Here is a 16,880-nt window from a genome sequence, read left to right on the forward strand (position 1 = left end):
TTTGCTGTATGTTATTAATAGGATACTTTAAAAGATTTATATAGAAGGGTCTAGAAGTTTACCAAAAAGAGCACAACCCATTTCCTCCCCGTAAATCTTGAATTCAATTAGCTTTTCTGTAAGGGGCTTGTATGAGCCAGGCACCACACCAGGTGGCAGGAGTATGGACATGCCTGTGGGCGCTCAGTGGTACCCTTCAATCATCCACATTGTGGGCATCACTGAGCACACACACTGAGATTCAGAACTCTTCACTTTAATGAGGCCTTTTTTACTCCCAGAAGCTATGAAGTTTTAAGTATTTAGACATAACATGTTTGGGTTCACATCAAGTCTGCAAATGAGCCACTTACTGCTCAAGGATTCATTGTCACTTAGAGGTGAGTAGTGGATAATTCCCCCTTTTAAATGGCAGTCATTACAGTCTACCACAGAGACCAAGCATGGTGCTCTAAATATATATTTTCATATATGTTCAGATATATTGTGTATATGGTTACTAGTTTAATGGAAATGCTTTAAGGGTATACATTTTTACTCTGTCATGACTATTTTTAGGCCACCATTTTAGGGAGATAGGGGTCATAAGTATATAATGTGTCAGTGGGCTAGACACATTTTTGTAATCTTTATTCAAGCTAAAACATCTAAGCTCCCTATAAAGTCAATGAGAAAGCTTGTCTGATCAGTGGGATCCAGGAGTGTAATGACTGACCTCTCTACTTTTAGGAGGCCCCAGACATTCTGGTAAGGCTGCCATCTCCCGGGGCTGAGCACTGCCAACACAAACCAGCTCATGTACCTTATTTTTTTTTCCAGTATGTCCTCGTATTTCACATGCTCTGGGATATGCAGATTATTGAAAACATTGTACAGTGTCACCCACTTCACAGTGAACTCAAATCCCTCAGAATCAGAGCACCTGACACTGAAGAATATGTCTCAGGTAAACATTTCCAATTCCAATGCCAGTGTTTTCTTTTTTACATGCCACTTCTCCACCAGCCCTGTCTGTCAGTTTGTCTCTCTGTCTCTGTCTGTCTTTCTGTGTGCGTGTGCGTGTGTGTGTGTGTGTGTGTGTGTGTGTGTGTGTGTGTGTGCATTCATGCATTTGTGAATGTGAAGGTTGAGCTCGACACAGGGTGCTTTCCTCAATTGCTCTATATTCATTTGTTTTGATTCCTTTGTAAATCAAGTCTCTCACCAATCCCAGAATGCATCGATCTGCCTGTATTACAGATCCCTGGGATTGCCTGGTCTCTGTTTCCCGGAGTTGAGATTACAGCCGCATGCCACTACACTCGGTGTTTGTGCATGGGTGCTGGGAACCCAGTTCATATCCCTATGCTTGCCGAGAGCATGCTTTCCTGATTGATCCTTCCTCATACTCCTTAACCAGAGAATTTTAAGTTGCTTCATGATCTAGTCAAATATGAAGGGCAGAATCAATTTACATAAGACATATACAAAATAATATGCTCTGAAAATCATTTCACATGTTGGCACACATATCTGTTACCCCAGCATGTGGGAGAACAAAGCTGGAGGATCACAAGTTCAAAACCCACCTGGGATAGAAAGCAAAACTCCGTCTCAAAAAGGATAACAAAAATACTGAAGAGCATCAGAGACTCGTGGCTGGGCTTGAGTCCCAATGCCATCGTGTTAACAAGTGTGTGATTTTTAGTCTGTGGCTTTATACATTGGTGCCTGTGTTTCTTCATCTCTGAAACAGGACTAACAGCGATCATCCCTCCTCTCTGTATGGAGGACTCAATAAGGTGGTAAATGTATAATGCTCAGGAAAGCTCCTGCTATGCAGGTAGGTATGTCGCCTTTCCTGCTATTACTACATGCATTGCATACATAGGTGAGGAGCCCAGACTTACTCTCCAGATTGGTGGGTGGGGGCTTTGCTTGCTGGTCCTTAGGCATCGGGCAAACGCAGATGAGTAGTTGCTGGATGATCCCTGGACTTAGCTGCTTAAAGTCCTCCTTTGAAATGGACAGACTGCTACGGTTCTGAAAAAATATCTCGACCAGTTGCTTAGCAGAGAAGCAAGTCTGTATGAAGAAAACACGGAGTTATAAACCTCAGCCTTCGATCAGCTACATGAGCCACTCAAGGACTGAGACGGAAGTGTGAGGACAGTTGTTTAAAAATCTATAGCACTTCTCTTTTATTCTGAGTGTAATTTCATATTCCTGGAATGTATCATTTCTTTCCAGCAAAGAAAGACTGATTTACGATGTGTTACATGGTGCTCTAACCAGTCACCCCTCAGAAGTTTCTATGTTTTTGCTTTCCCCCGTTTTTCAGCTGGGGAAACTTTATACGTACAAAGCTGTATATGCTAAAAAGGAACCATGTAGTAATGAAACTGGTAGTTTGTACTATCTCATCTAACAGGTCTGAGTCAGAAACATGTTTTTCAAAAGAAATGAAAGGCTAAATTTAGAAGGGAATGCTATGTGAGCTGGCCAGTATAAATATTAAATAATGGAGTGACCTGTCTCTGTTAACATTCTATTTTTTAAAAAAAAACTGCAAAAATAATTGTTGTTTTTGACTGACTTTGTCTTTATCTGGTTTACCTAAAGTTTTGTTCTTTCATGTTATATAGGCATGCTTAAACAAAACTTTTAAAACAAGCCTAAAATTGTTTTTTCATTCTAAAAGTAAAAAGTGGGCTTGTATGCATCAAAAAGTGCAACTTAAAAAGTCTTGAGTAAAGGTTCGTGTGTGTGTGTGTGTGTGTGTGTGTGTGTGTGTGTAAAATGTTTCACAATAGTATTTCTTATCAAAATATATATGTGTATGTAATTAATTCACTTGAACATTTCCTAAACAATAATAGAATAAAGAATAAAGAATATGCTATTAATCAATCTATACACACATCCTGTGTCTGCAAACTGATGCAATTATGACCTCTATGCCTTATCATTAGGATGAAATATTACAAAAGGTAGCCTTCCATAGTAGTTTGCATGTAAATGAGAGAGTATAACTTCACGCTGAATGCACATCAGCCGTCAATAAGTCTGAGCCATTATGATGGGACATTAGCTTCTGAACATTTTAATGAACTATGCAGAAAAATATTCTACTATAGAAGTTTGAGCAATGCTTGGCTTCTTGAGGTTAAATAAATTTGTTTTCTGATGGATTTCTCAAGACTCTCATGTGAGACCATAAAATATGTCTTTTTTAAGATTAATTTATTTTATGTATATGCATACACTGTCACTGTCTTCAGACACATTGGAAGAGGGCATCAGATCTCATTACAGACGGTTGTGAGCCACCATGTGGCTGCTGGAAATTGAACTCAGGACCTCTGGAAAAGCACCCAGTGCTCTTAACTGCTGAGCCATCTCTCCAGTCCCAAAATATTCAGACCAGACTGGAGAAATTAGTGAGACTCTATCTCAAGATAAAAATTGGGGGGTTTAGGGTGATAGCTCAACATATTAAATAATTAAATAAGTGTGAGAGTCAGAGTTTGGATCCCCAGAACCCACAGAAAATCTGGACAGGTCTGTCAAGCCACATGTGCTCTTGGCGCGCTGCAAGTGTGGAGAAGGGCTGGCCAGATCAAGCCAGGCTTGCTAAACTAGCAGAATTGGTGAGCTCTGAATTCGAGTAAGAGAACTTACCTCAATATATAAGGTGACAATCAATCAGGAAGACTCTATTATACCCTCTGACCCCTACACACATGGTACACATGTGGAAACACAAACATGCATGCACACACGTGTTGAAAGTAAAAATTTTACAAGAGCTAAGGATGTAGTTTAATGACAGTGTACTTACATAAGCCTAGGTTTAGTCTCCAGAACCATCTGAAAAAGCCAATCTATTATACAAATATGCTTCTGTTACAAAGGGAGCTCTTACTAATATTCACTAAAGTGTCTGCTTATTGCTATTGTTACATATGTAGTAATTAACTCCTCTGATGACTTCTATGATTCTTACAGCCAAGAGCTAACTTAAACTAATGTGGCATTCTTCATGGCAGTATAGTATTAGCCCATATTAAATGTTTACTGTATCTTTCCTAAGTTACTTATTCATATACTTAGTATGGACATACGAGAGTCCCTAAATGTTTTTTGATATATTTTTACATCTGTAGAAATTCATTTACAGAAAAAGAAAATCATAAACATACCACAGAGATAGAATATTTTGAGAAAAATGCTCATTGTCTTAATAAGAGTGTTTAAAAATTCTACTAGATTTTCCTTCAGCAATAAAGAATGATAACATAAAAAATGAAAAAAATGAAAATACCTGATCCCAGGAAACAGAATGATCTTCAGAATCTTTGTCTATTGCTGCAGATGACTTGGGGTCTCTCAAACCGTATGCCGCTGTGTTTTGTTCCCCTTGGTATTGATGGAGGGTATCCTTTTTGACACAGGTCCTTCTGGTTGAAAGCATGTTCAGAAGTTTCTCTAGTTCTAAAAATTTCATATAAAATCTGGTGTCACATAGAATACACAAGTCATAACTAGAGTACTCACACCTTCAACAGCCACAGCATAAACTTTTTACCAGGTAAATTGGTTTTATTGAAAATGGTTGAAGTGGAACAACAAAAGGATGCTTGTACTTCTTCCTACAGGAACTAGTTCTCTCAAAAGACCCTGGCCAAACGTGGGTGATAAGTCTTTCAAGAATAATCTTACATTGTTATTCCCAAGACACAATAAAATTGAGCAGCCAGTGAACATATACATTTCATTGATGAAGGAGGAAAGAAATCACTCAAGGGTAAAGGCATTTGCTACCAGACTTTATGATTCAGTTTGATTCCTGAGTCCCAAGTTGTAGAAGGAGAGAATCAACTCTAAACACATTTTCTCTGATCTTTACTTGTGAACTGTGGTATACTTGTGTGTGTGTGTGTGTGTGTGTGTGTGTGTGTGTGTGTGTGTGTGTGTGTAAACATATCCATGCATTTACATATACATACGTGCAAAAATAACTAAAATGCAAGAAAAATTGTAATTAAAAATGTAAAGTAAAACTGGTCTGATCTTCAAGAAATTTATTCCTGTAATGTGCCTTACATTCTCAACTGATTATATATATATACATATATATGCTTTCCTTTTAGATATATATGCAAAATAGAAGTAAAATTAAGCAGAGATTAGAGAGGTGCAGTAGATCTTATCTTTAATTCTACTGTTAATGGCAGAAAGCATTGATACAGAGAACACATAAATAAAATAGTCATTTACATGGCATTACTTTTAAGTAAAATGTAATTTTTCTAAACATTATAACTAGTTTTATTAAAATTATCAAATAATATTATTGTAAACGACCAATTTTAAGCAATAAAAGTAGTACCAGCTTCCCAGATAGTTTGAAAAATGTGACCTGTGGTCAAGAAAAACAGCAATAAATGGGTACATGTCAAACATGTCAAAATATTTTTAGATGTCAAAAGCCCCAAAGGCAGTAAGCACTAGTATGTTTAAGGAACTAAACAAAGGCATATTTAAATCACTAAAATGACACATGGTAATGAATTACTTAAAATAAATTTTTAGTAAGAAGATGGACTCACAGGCCATATGAAGCTCGAGAAAAACAAAGGCCAAAAAGTGAAAGCCTCAGTCCTTCTGAGAGAAAAAAAAAAGTGTATAGCACCCCCTCAGAGGGTGGTACTTCTGGACCTTAAATCATTAATAATCCAAGAGCTAAGAATATTGCCTTGTGGCAATTTATGGTATTCAAAACTCATTATATTTAATCTATACACACCAAGAAAACTTTGACTGTTTCCATGTTCTGTTCTGTTCTACATGTGCTTTATGCTTATGGTAACTAGTGGGATTTCAATGCATGCTATCAAACCTCTAAAAGAATTAAGTACTGAAAAAATATATTCATATAGTGTTATGCCAAAATGCCTTTAAAAATCTATGTTTCTCTCTCTCTCTCTCTCTCTCTCTCTCTCTCTCTCTCTCTCTCTCTCTCTCTCCCCTTCTCCCTCTCCCTCTCCCTCTCTCTCTCTCTCTTTAAATAAAGTTGAAAGAGAAAAAAAAGAAGATGAAAGTTCCATTCTGGCCCAGAGAAAGAGCTGGGTCATCACCATCAGAACTCAGGACCTGTCAGCAGACAGCTGAGCACCCAGAAGAGCCACAGAACTGCTCTCTTACCAAAGCCCACTGAGGCAGAACAGAGTCACCTCCATCAGAACTCATTGCCTGCCTGCAAAGAGTCAAACACCCAGAAGCAATCTCCCTCCTGAGTCCAAGGGCTCTCAGAACCACAGGAGATACAAGCTCCAGTCAGAGACAACAAGATCACCTAGAATCACAGACAACAAGATGAAAAGAAGAAAGCACAAGAACCCAAGCAATGGAAACCAAGACAACCTGGCAACATCAGAGGCAGTTCTTTCACCACAGCAAGTAGGCAGCTTCCCAACACACCAGCAAAACAAGATTTAGATTTAAAATCATACTTCATGATGATGAATAAGATCTTCAAAAAGTGCAAGAATAACTCCTTTAAACAGTTAGAGAACAAGGAGAAATGACTCAAAGAACTATAAGAAAACACAACCAAACAGGTGAAGGAATTGAAAATGGGAATAAAAACAATAAAGAAAATGCAAGGTCAAATAGAGGAATAGGGATTGAAGAAAAGATCAGTAAAAAGTTGCCTCACCAAGGGATCTACCACATATGCAGCCACCAAGTAAAAGCACAATAGCTGATGCCAAGAAGTACCTACTGGCAGGAAACAGATAGAGGTGCCTCCTCAGGGACAGTGTTAGAGTCATAAAGATGCAGCTGAGCTTGCTTGGAGCTAACCATTAGACTGAACACGGGGACCCCAATGGGGGTACTAAAGAAAGGACTGATGGAGCTGAAAGGGGTTGCAACCTCATGGGAAGAACATTATTATCAACCAACCAAACCCTCCACAACTCCCATGAACTAAAAAAACCAACCCTTGTGCACACATTGAGAGACCTATTGATCCAGTTGCATATGTAGCTAAAGATACCAGACCTGAAGAACCTGCCATTTCTCTCCTTGGCATATACCTCAAAAATGCTCCAACATATAATAAGGACACATGCTCCATCATGTTCATAGCAGGATCATTTTTATTAGCCAGAAGCAGGAAAGTACCCACATATTCTTCAACAGAGGGATGGATACAGAAATTGTGGTACATTTACACAATGGAGTACTACTCAGCTATTAGAAACAATGACTTTATGGAATTCCTAGGCAAATGAATGGAACTTGGAGCAATCATTCTGAGTGAAGTAACCCAGTCACAAAAGAATACGCATGGTGTGCACTCACTAATAATTGGATACTTGTCCCAGAAAGCTCTGAATAACCAAAAAACAATTCACAGACCTTATAAAGCTCAAAAAGAAGGACCAAAATGTGGATACCTCAGTGCTTCTTAGAAGTAAGAACAAAACACTCACAGGAGGAAATACATGGACAAATAGAGGAGCAGGGATTGAAAAAAAGAACATTCAGAGGCTGCCTCACCTTTGGATCCATCCCATATGCAGCCACCAAACCCAAGCACTATTGCTGATGCCAAGAAGTAATTACTGGCAGGAACCAGATATGGATGCCTTTTCAGGGGTTTTTCCAGAGTCATTCAGATACAATTGAGCATGCTTGCACCTAACCTTCAGTCTGAACACAGGGACCTCAATGAAGGTGCTAAAGAAAGACTTGAAGGAACTGAAAGGGGTTGCAACCTCATGGAAAGAACATTATTATCAACCAACCAAACCCTCCACAGCTCTCACAACCACTGAGCACACATTAAGAGACCTATTGCTCCACTTGCATATGTAGCAGAAGATAGCAGTGTCTGGCATCAATGTGAGAAGAGGCCTTTGGTCCAGTGAGGGCATATTTTCCAAATTTAAGAAATGTAGGGGAATGCCAAGGCACTGAGGCTTAGAGGGTGATTAGGTGTGAGTGCACCTTTCTGTAGACAAGTGGAGGGGGATGGGAAATAAAGCAGCATAGGGGGAGGGGATAACATTTCAAATATAAATACAGAGAGTATCTAATAAATTTTTTTTAAAGAAAATAAAGGTTATATAAAAGTTCCAGCAGATATTCTATAGTGTTGAGAGAAACCTGAAACATAATTACAAAATGTATTCGATGATATTTGTAAAAGAACAGAAGATAATGTTCACCCATCATTTTTATTGCTTGAGACATGGACTCTTTCTCCCACTGTATGCCAGGCTAGCTGGCCCATGAGCTTCTCAGGGACTCTTCTGTCTCTGCCTGTCTTGCCATAGGAGAATAGAGATCACCGATCTCTACCATGCCTGGCTTCATTTAGGCATAGGGATCTCAACTTCTTGTGTTTTCACAGCAAGCACTTTAGCTCATTTTATCTGGATGCTGATTCACTGAAAAAAAATCTATTTTTATAACTCAGGAAAATGGGATCCAAAATTCTCCAATGCCGAGAAGTGATTACTTTAGGCTGGTATTGGTAACGATATTAAAAAGAAAATCCAACTTCAGACACTTATAGTCAGATATTGAAACTTTCAATTCATTTCAGATACTTAGTTTTCAAACCATTTTTCTTATTAAATGCAAAAAAGCATACAAAATCAATACTCAGATTTCCTTCCTGGCAGCACATTTCATCTTTGAGTCTCCAAGTGATTTTATCAGAAGTGAAGTATGTGAATTAGTTAAGCTGCTTTGGCTCTGGGCAGGGAGTGTACATGTGCTCTCACCTACTCGAACGCTCTCTGGATTTATGAATGAAAGAAAGACACAGAACAGCTAATTTTGATATGCCTTGACTAGCTCAATAGTTGGGCACTTCCAAACCTTCCTGTGGCTAGAAAACACTCCCCTCCACTATTCCTGAGTTAACATATTTTAAAACCTATGTTTCATCTCTGCTACCCCAGACCTAATCTGGGAAGTGGCCCCTGGGGCTACTTTCTTGCATTCTTACATGCCAGCCGGCTTTTAAGTTTCATCTTCCTGCTTCCATATCATGGGGATTTTTCTTTCTTTTCTTTCTTCTCCTCTTCCTTCCTCCTTCCATCCCTGCCCCCTGCCAGGCTTTCATATCTAAAAGTGCAGCTTTGGGACCTGAATTAAGGCAAAGCATTAGAAACAATTCCCAACAGAAGTAGATGGAATAACATACAAATTACTTCTGCTGAGAAAGAAATGGCTTACTTTTATGATTACATGCACGCTGCTGTAGAACCTCTTGGGCCATTTTGGATAGCTTTTTATTGTTCTATACTGCTCTGCCATCTCAGGTCCAATGTTATGTACAAAACAGGGAAAAGGCTTAGTTAGTTCTCAAAGACAGGTTTGTAAATTTGTCCATTTGATTTCATATCCATAATTTATATCCCTACAAAAATGGGACAAGTTCATATTTATGCTTCATCAACTGATAGACTTCTGCCCTGAAAGGCCATCTGTGCTCTCTTACTTATGCCAAGATAAGACAATGTTTAAAACAGACCTGGATAAATTCAGTCAACAAAGTATTCGAGCCTTTGATTTCTGGCACAACTAATCGGACAGATGTGATTTGGAAATGAAATCTGTGAAACACAGTCTTACCAGATAGGTAGAAGATATCAGTACAATTCAGGACACTGAAAATATATTCTGTAAAATCATCTGGGGAAGGTGAGTCTTTTCTCCCCAGACAAACTCCTTGGAGTGACAGAGCAATGATGGTTGCGGCCAGCTGAGGAAGTGTCTTTTCATCAGCACCATTGCTTCCCTGAATGCCAGATTCCCTCTGTAGCATCTTAGTTTCCATACACTACAGCCAAAAACAAGAAGGAAATGTTAACTTCTGGAGTTCCATTGGGGAATTGTATATCCAAAAGAAGAATGGTTTGCCGAAATGATCTACTACCCAAGGGGGAACTCAATTTGGGAAATATTTGACTTTTTCAACCTAATCCACTACCCTGAATCTCATTTATCTACCCTTCCTTATGATTGTCTTAAATATAGACTTTCTAAAGAGCATGCCCACATTTACAGCTTGCATTATTTCCCTTGATGAATTTTCTCCCAGATTCAAGAACTCTTGTAGGCTAGATGACTTTGAACTCTGCATCCTAGCATTGATGGCACAATGGAATCTACAATGATTAGTCTTAATTGCCAACTTGATAAGGGTTACCATCACCTCAGAGAAAGGTCTCTAAGCATGCCCATAAGAGAATGTCTTGAGGAAGTCAACTGAAGTAGAAAGAGCCATCCAATGTAGGTAGTGTCACTCCCTAGGGCTGAGATTTTAGGTTGTATAAAGGGAAGAAAGCAGGCTGATGACAAGTATCCATTGCCATCTTCCTACTGGATATGGGACTCAGAGTGACCAAGTGTTTCATGCCCCTACTGCCTTGCCGTCCCTGCCTTGGTGGGTTGAACATTAACTATGAGCCATAAGTAAATTTATACTTTCTTAAATTGATCTCTCCAAAGTATCTTGTCATAATAATAGAAAAGTAACTATATACAACCTTTTCTTCTACATCTCCCTTGAACCCAAGCTCAGTATGTATTCACTACAGTGAGTGGTCCACTCTAACATAACATATGTATCATGGAACATAGGACATGCAGCATTCTTACGCGAGTATTCATTCTTCCTAGTTAAATTATGCTCATTTGATGAGGTAGAATTTTACAACATATACTATTGTTGATCTCTTTTACTTATTGAAATAAAATAACCACTATGTGCCATCTACTATGGCACACTATCAATGTCTACTATCAATGAACTGGAATGAGTTGGTTCATCCAAAGAGGATACAAGTGTGGATTATTGTGTCAACATTCAATTCTTGTGACTTTGAAGAAGGAATAAAAGCCTTCTGAGTTAATCTCTCTGAAGTCTAGTGATGAGCTTGACTGAGTGAGTCTATTCGCAACTGTATTAGGAATCTGGGGAATGGAAATTAGGAGGTCATGCAATCTGAGCAAGGGTTTTACTCTAGGTTATATCCCCAGCAGTGTGAACACATTGTTGATAAATTCTGGAAAATAATGTAAGGGAAAGAAACAAGTTGAGACATAACAGCATGGCCCTCATAGGGTTGTAAATTTTTCATAGATAGTAAAATAAGTTTATAGCCAGTCACATGGTTCTGTTGAGTATAGCATCGCCAGCCTTTTTTTTTTTTTTTTTTTTTTGACCCAAGAAGTCCTTAGAAAGCAATCAATATTTATCTTTTGGAATAGGCAGGGACAGGATGGCTATGGACAGATCCACGTATATTCACCATAGACCCAGAAAACAGCAGAAAGACCTGAAAAGGCAAGAGCATTAGGAAATGATTAAAGACAGTGAAATCGGTACTTATGGAGGTAATAGTGAAAGAATGGGGTGACATTTATATTCTGGTCTTGTAGTGTAAATGGATGAGGACACTAAGATGTAAAACCACTCCTCCTAGAAGTTGGTTGAGCACCATCTAAGAGCTGGGTCTGCAAGGGATAGGCTGGTATATAGCATGTACACTACCTAGAACAAAGCATCAGTCTATAGAAAGATAGCACCAGCCTTCTTCAAAGGCTGAACTGATTGACTACCTACATCATTGTGGGTAAATAGACTACAGGAACCACTTAGAAGTCACATACGTAGATTGGTATCTTTGGGAAGTCATTGTGTTAAGGCCTAGAACAGTGAATGACATTTGTATACTTCTTAAGTAGATGAAAATAAAAGTAGTTTTCCATGTCCTGTTATTCTCTATAGATGTTTGATCTTATAAACACCGCAAAGGCTGAATGCTGACCATGTGGGTGGCATAACTAGAAACCCACTGCTACCCACCATTTGCCTTTAAGTACTGGATTTACATTTCTATTTAATCTGCATCTAAGGGCAGTAAAGGGGCAGGCTGTCTAAAATCCTAGTGTAATTCAAGCCAATCTTACATCATAGAGGAATTGCAATGAATATGTTATGTTAAGGAACACCTCCTTATTCAAGCTAAAAATTGAATTTCATCAAAAACAAACAAACAAACCTGGAACCACAATCAATTTGGCCAAAGGTTAATATTCACCGGATTAGAAGTACCATACAGATCTTTGCAAGGTGCTTTAGTAAATATGCTTTTCCTTGTATAATAAATAAGAGGAGCTATTAAGCACATTTGTAACATATAGAAAGGGTGTTTGCTGGTTGTTGAGCCAGAACAGGACAGCAGATACCTTTGGCTCTTGAACAACAGAATGGAGACTAAGAATTAAGTTTGTGTTTACAAATCAATGAATAATTCAAAAGATAAAAAAAAAAAGATTCACAACCATTGTTTCATGAAGAATGTTCATATCCCTTCAGATTGTGGTATAAATCCTCAAAGAGCTTTTATGGAAATATAACTCAAGATTTATGAGACAGAGGGTGTAGCTCAGTGGTAAAATGCTTGGGTTCAACCCACAATATTAGTGACAATGATGCTGATGATGGGTGTGGTATACGCATATATGTGTAAATGTGTATGTGGCCTGAGTGTGATTGTGTGGAAGCCAGAAGTCAATGTTAATAATCATCCTTTACCTTTAGTTTTTTGAGACAGTGCCTGTCAATAAACCTGAAGCTTTCCATTTTGGCTAGCCTGCCTGACCACAAATCCCAGATAACTGCCTTTTCCTCTCCAATCTTGGGATTGCAGGAGTAATTGTAACCCCTGACTTTGAAGTAGGTACTAAAGACCCAAATGCAGGTGTCCTTCAAGCATTTTGCCTGCTGAGCCATCTCCCCAGATGATGATGATGATGATGGTGGTGGTGGTGGTGGTGGTGGTGGTGGTGGTAGTGTTGTGGAGGTGGCGGCAGCGGTGGCAGTGGTGATGATGATGGTGATGATAATGATAAATGTTGCATTTAGATATCTTTGTTTGCTGAACCTTCCCATTGTAAACCAGAAAGTAAAAGTATGCCGGGAAGGCCAGCATTCCTATCATGGTAATGAAGGCAGGTGCCATGTCCTGAGCGTCAGGGCTGGGGATGGATGAGAAACAGGAGCTCAGACACACAATGCTAAGCAGCACAGTGGCTGCTGTTTGGGGTTGAGTATTGCACATAATGCTTTTGCAAATGATTTGTCAATGAAATCACTAATGATAAATCATCTCTTAAACTGTTTCTGCCCTCTTCCCTGGCCGGAAGCCATGACAAATGGACGCACGGCCTTCCACCACTCTAGTTCATTTCTCGGAGGTGGATCAAAGCTTTGAGTCATTGTTATTCACGAGATGAGAGCTGCCCTGTCACCTAGCTTGCCTACTTACCCACCCACCAAGCTTCTGGCTAAAAGTCATCTGACATTTAGTCATTCTATTTCCACTTGAACTTTTTGATTATGTCACTTATTATCCTGGAGTTAAGTAGGAAATACTGATTTCTCTTAGAAATTCATGAATGTCCTAGGAATAACTGGCAAAACTTAGACCAAGCCTATACCTCATTCATTGCTCGACTCTCACCTGGTGACTGGAAGTGCCAAAGTGCTTCCTGGTGAAGGCCAAGATGTCATCGGTCTCCTTCTCTGAAAGGAAATAGGAGTCTTCATCCTGCCTGAGGCTGAGCAGGCTGTGCAGGTAAAACTCATATTCTCTGTTGCTCATGTTGAGTTTGGAAGAACAGATCTCTTCCTGATGAATGATGTAATAGAGGAGGAGGAGAGAAACTCTCTGGACCACCTCCTCTCCCAGCTCATCCTCCAAATTTCCCCCAGCTGTGAGTAACAGTGCATCTGGTTCCAAGCACTGTAGGGGACAATAAGGAAGAAAGAAGACAAAAGCCAAGCTTTATATAAGACTCTGAATTATTATCCACACAAGGTTTCAAGTGCTTATGTCTCATAAGTAGAGGGTAAAGCAGTCAGTCCCTGCAGCTACATTCATGAGAGACTGAGTCATGGCAAGACTTTTGCTTGACCGCCATCTCTTTCTGGGGACCCTTTTTGTAAAAGGAACTCTTTGTCCTCAAGATGTTGATTTGCTCCTTTGTATTAAAGCAGCCAATTCCTTGGCTTTTAAAATGATGTTCCATTCCACATGCACCCTTTGTCTGACTCTCTCCTATAGCCTCTCCTGACTCATCTTATCCTTTCTCTCTGAACTTCTGTTCTTGTAGTTTTGTTTCTTTCAAGTTCCATCAAGCTGTTTCCACAGTCTTATAGGTCTCTTCCTTGCTCTCATTTTCCAGTTCTTAAAATGTCGCTCTTAGCCAGATGTGATGGTATATACCTTTCATCCCAGCACTCAGAAGACACAGGCAGGCTGATTTCTGTGAATGTGAGGCAGTCCTGACCTATAAAGCAACTTCCAGGACAGCCAGGATGGCTACACAGAGCAACCCTGTCTCAAACAAACAGATGAAGGAAGAAACCAATGTTACTCTTTAGGGAGTCCCTCCCCAAGGCTCTCAATCTATACTGCCCCTCCCGGTTGTTCTACACAAAGAGTATGCAAAATACATATGACTTTGTAATTTCCTTGATGGCCATCTTTTTAAAGGTGAAAATAAACAGGTGAAATGTATTTTAACACTTTACAAAATTTACATATTTAAGATATAATTACTTAAGTAGGTAATCAAAAAAAGTCTAAAATGACTAATGAGATATTTTATGCTCTTTTTCTTTCCAAGTCTTTGAAATCTAGTGTGTATTTTCCAGGATGCCTTACTTCAAACAAGTAACCTATCTCAAGTATTTATTCACTAGTCACTTGTTGCTATAACTACCATGTTGGACAGCACATCTCTAGAATTGCATCTTCTTCACTGCACTACGTTATAGAACTATTTTGTTGATTTGGCCTATGTATTTTTGTCTCCCACCAACAAACACAAGTGTTTAACTGGTCAGGTTTCAAGGTCTTACCCTCAGCATGTGACACAGAACCTAGTATTAATAAAGATGTAATGACCTCCCCCATCTGCTCCCTGGGTCTCTTCTATTCTTGCCTAAGGGAATTGCCAGATGTTTCCCATTGAAGGTAATCAGAACATACCATCTCCCAAATATATCACTTTTGCATATAGAGAATTTAGAGTCAAAGGCAACTGAGAAACGGAAAATATGGAAGTGCTCTCTGTATTCTCCCTTCCTTCCTAAAAGTGAAGACTAACTTCCATTGAGAAATACGTTCCTTAGGTACCAAGAACAGAACATTCTTACCCCAGGGAACCGATATCATTCTATTAATCTCCATAGATGTTACCAAATCACCCTCCCATCTATGATTTAGGGCCCTTTGTATATTTTCCTAGTGAGTTTTCACAATTTACTACCCTGAAGCCATTTTTTCCTCTCGTCACATTTCCATACTCCTTAGGGGGCATTTTTGTCTTTTAAGGTCTCTGTCTTAACCACATGATATATCAATACAAATAAAACTTGCATATTTTTCTCTGCTTAACCTAATTTGTTTCTATTAATGTCACTGATCTAGTCTCAGAACCCTTCAAGGCTGAATAGAAAGACTTTTCTACCATACAGCCTGACATATTGTTTTACAAGCCACAGACAGATATAGATTTTCTGCTTTGAGATTGTCACCTGAGAAGGTGTTCAAAGTAACATCATTGGATAGTGAAATAAAATGACAGGGATTCTGGCTGAAAAGTTTTCAAAGGAAAAACAAAATCCTATTCTTCAGGGAGAGTTAGATAGTTTTCTCAGTATCTGGGAAGCAGCTCTGTTGCCTAGCTACACCCTCAGCCTGAAGCATGAGGCAACATCAGTCTCAGGGAGCTTCTCCCTACTGTGGGGATAATTACCCCAGGGTCTTTTAATATGTTATCTAAGATATAAGTTTGGGGGTTCAAATAGCATGATTGCTGTGTGGGGAGTAGCTGGTACATCCCATACCCATCAGGAAGAAACTGCAGAAACCTATCCTCCAAACAGAGCATGAAGGTGTTCTTTCCTGAAGCCACTTACACTGTCGACCTCGTCCTTTACAACTCAACTTCTGGGCACACCCATATGTCACATAAACTCCACTCTGCAGCCACAACAAACCTTTCGCATTCCATATGTAGCCCCCTTCCCAGAGAGTGTGGATATATTGGGAATTGATGATGTAGCTGAAACCAAGACACAAGTAGTAGCTGGGTTGAAACTATCTTGATAAAACCATTCTGTATACTAAATAACCCTGGGAAGCTACACTACACATAATGCTACTTAGGATTTACTGGCAATGCCCTACCCAACACCATGCTAAGGATACGACATTCTCAGATGTTCCTTAGAACATAACCTAACTACTGCTACGAAATATGGCTTTGGGTGGTTTTCAACTTACAGAGTTTTCTCTGCCTCACACATAGTCATGTTTTGATGGTGGAAATTACATTCTGCTATTTTTACTGGAAAAAAAATCTCTATCTCTTTAATAATCCCCTAAATATAGCCACATGGTATAAGGCATTTGAAATAGTAGTCATTCCATTATTTAATGTTTAATAAGTTACTAGATAAATTTGCATTCAATATGCAAAGATATTGAACTGAATCAAATATGTATAAATCTCTTTAATGAAAAATGATTTCACATAGTATAACTTATAACTAAATCTAAAAGATGCTAAATTACTTGATTAAAGATATACAGCTAGTAGTAGCTACCTATATAAACATTAAATTCTTTGACATATCATTTTCTGTCCTTCCAATTTGGTAGGAAGAGAGGCAAGAGGATGGGTAAGAGTCTGATATCAGTGATGAGAAGATGACAAAAAAAGGCTGTGTGAGAATCTCCGGGCAAAGTGGTTGTTGTCCTGAGTTCGACCAGTAAAATGTTGCCAGGGACACTGGG

General features: G+C 39.0%; 1 protein-coding gene across 3 annotated transcripts in view; it reads right to left on the minus strand.

Annotated features, from left to right (window-relative positions):
* SLC39A12 (solute carrier family 39 member 12) overlaps positions 1–16,880 on the minus strand; it is a gene marked incomplete at both ends in the record, with an annotated part of 84,345 nt that overhangs the window by 61,901 nt on the left and 5,564 nt on the right. For all 3 annotated transcript variants that reach the window (XM_080918201.1, XM_080918200.1, XM_080918199.1), the window contains 4 exons: positions 1,890–2,064; positions 4,304–4,473; positions 9,637–9,844; positions 13,536–13,817. In XM_080918201.1, the coding sequence (XP_080774327.1) occupies positions 1,890–2,064; positions 4,304–4,473; positions 9,637–9,844; positions 13,536–13,817 (835 nt within the window). The remainder of the gene's footprint in view (positions 1–1,889; positions 2,065–4,303; positions 4,474–9,636; positions 9,845–13,535; positions 13,818–16,880) is intronic.

This window comes from Micromys minutus (assembly GCF_963924665.1).
Source record: "Micromys minutus genome assembly, chromosome: 6".
Lineage (NCBI taxonomy): Eukaryota > Metazoa > Chordata > Mammalia > Rodentia > Muridae > Micromys > Micromys minutus.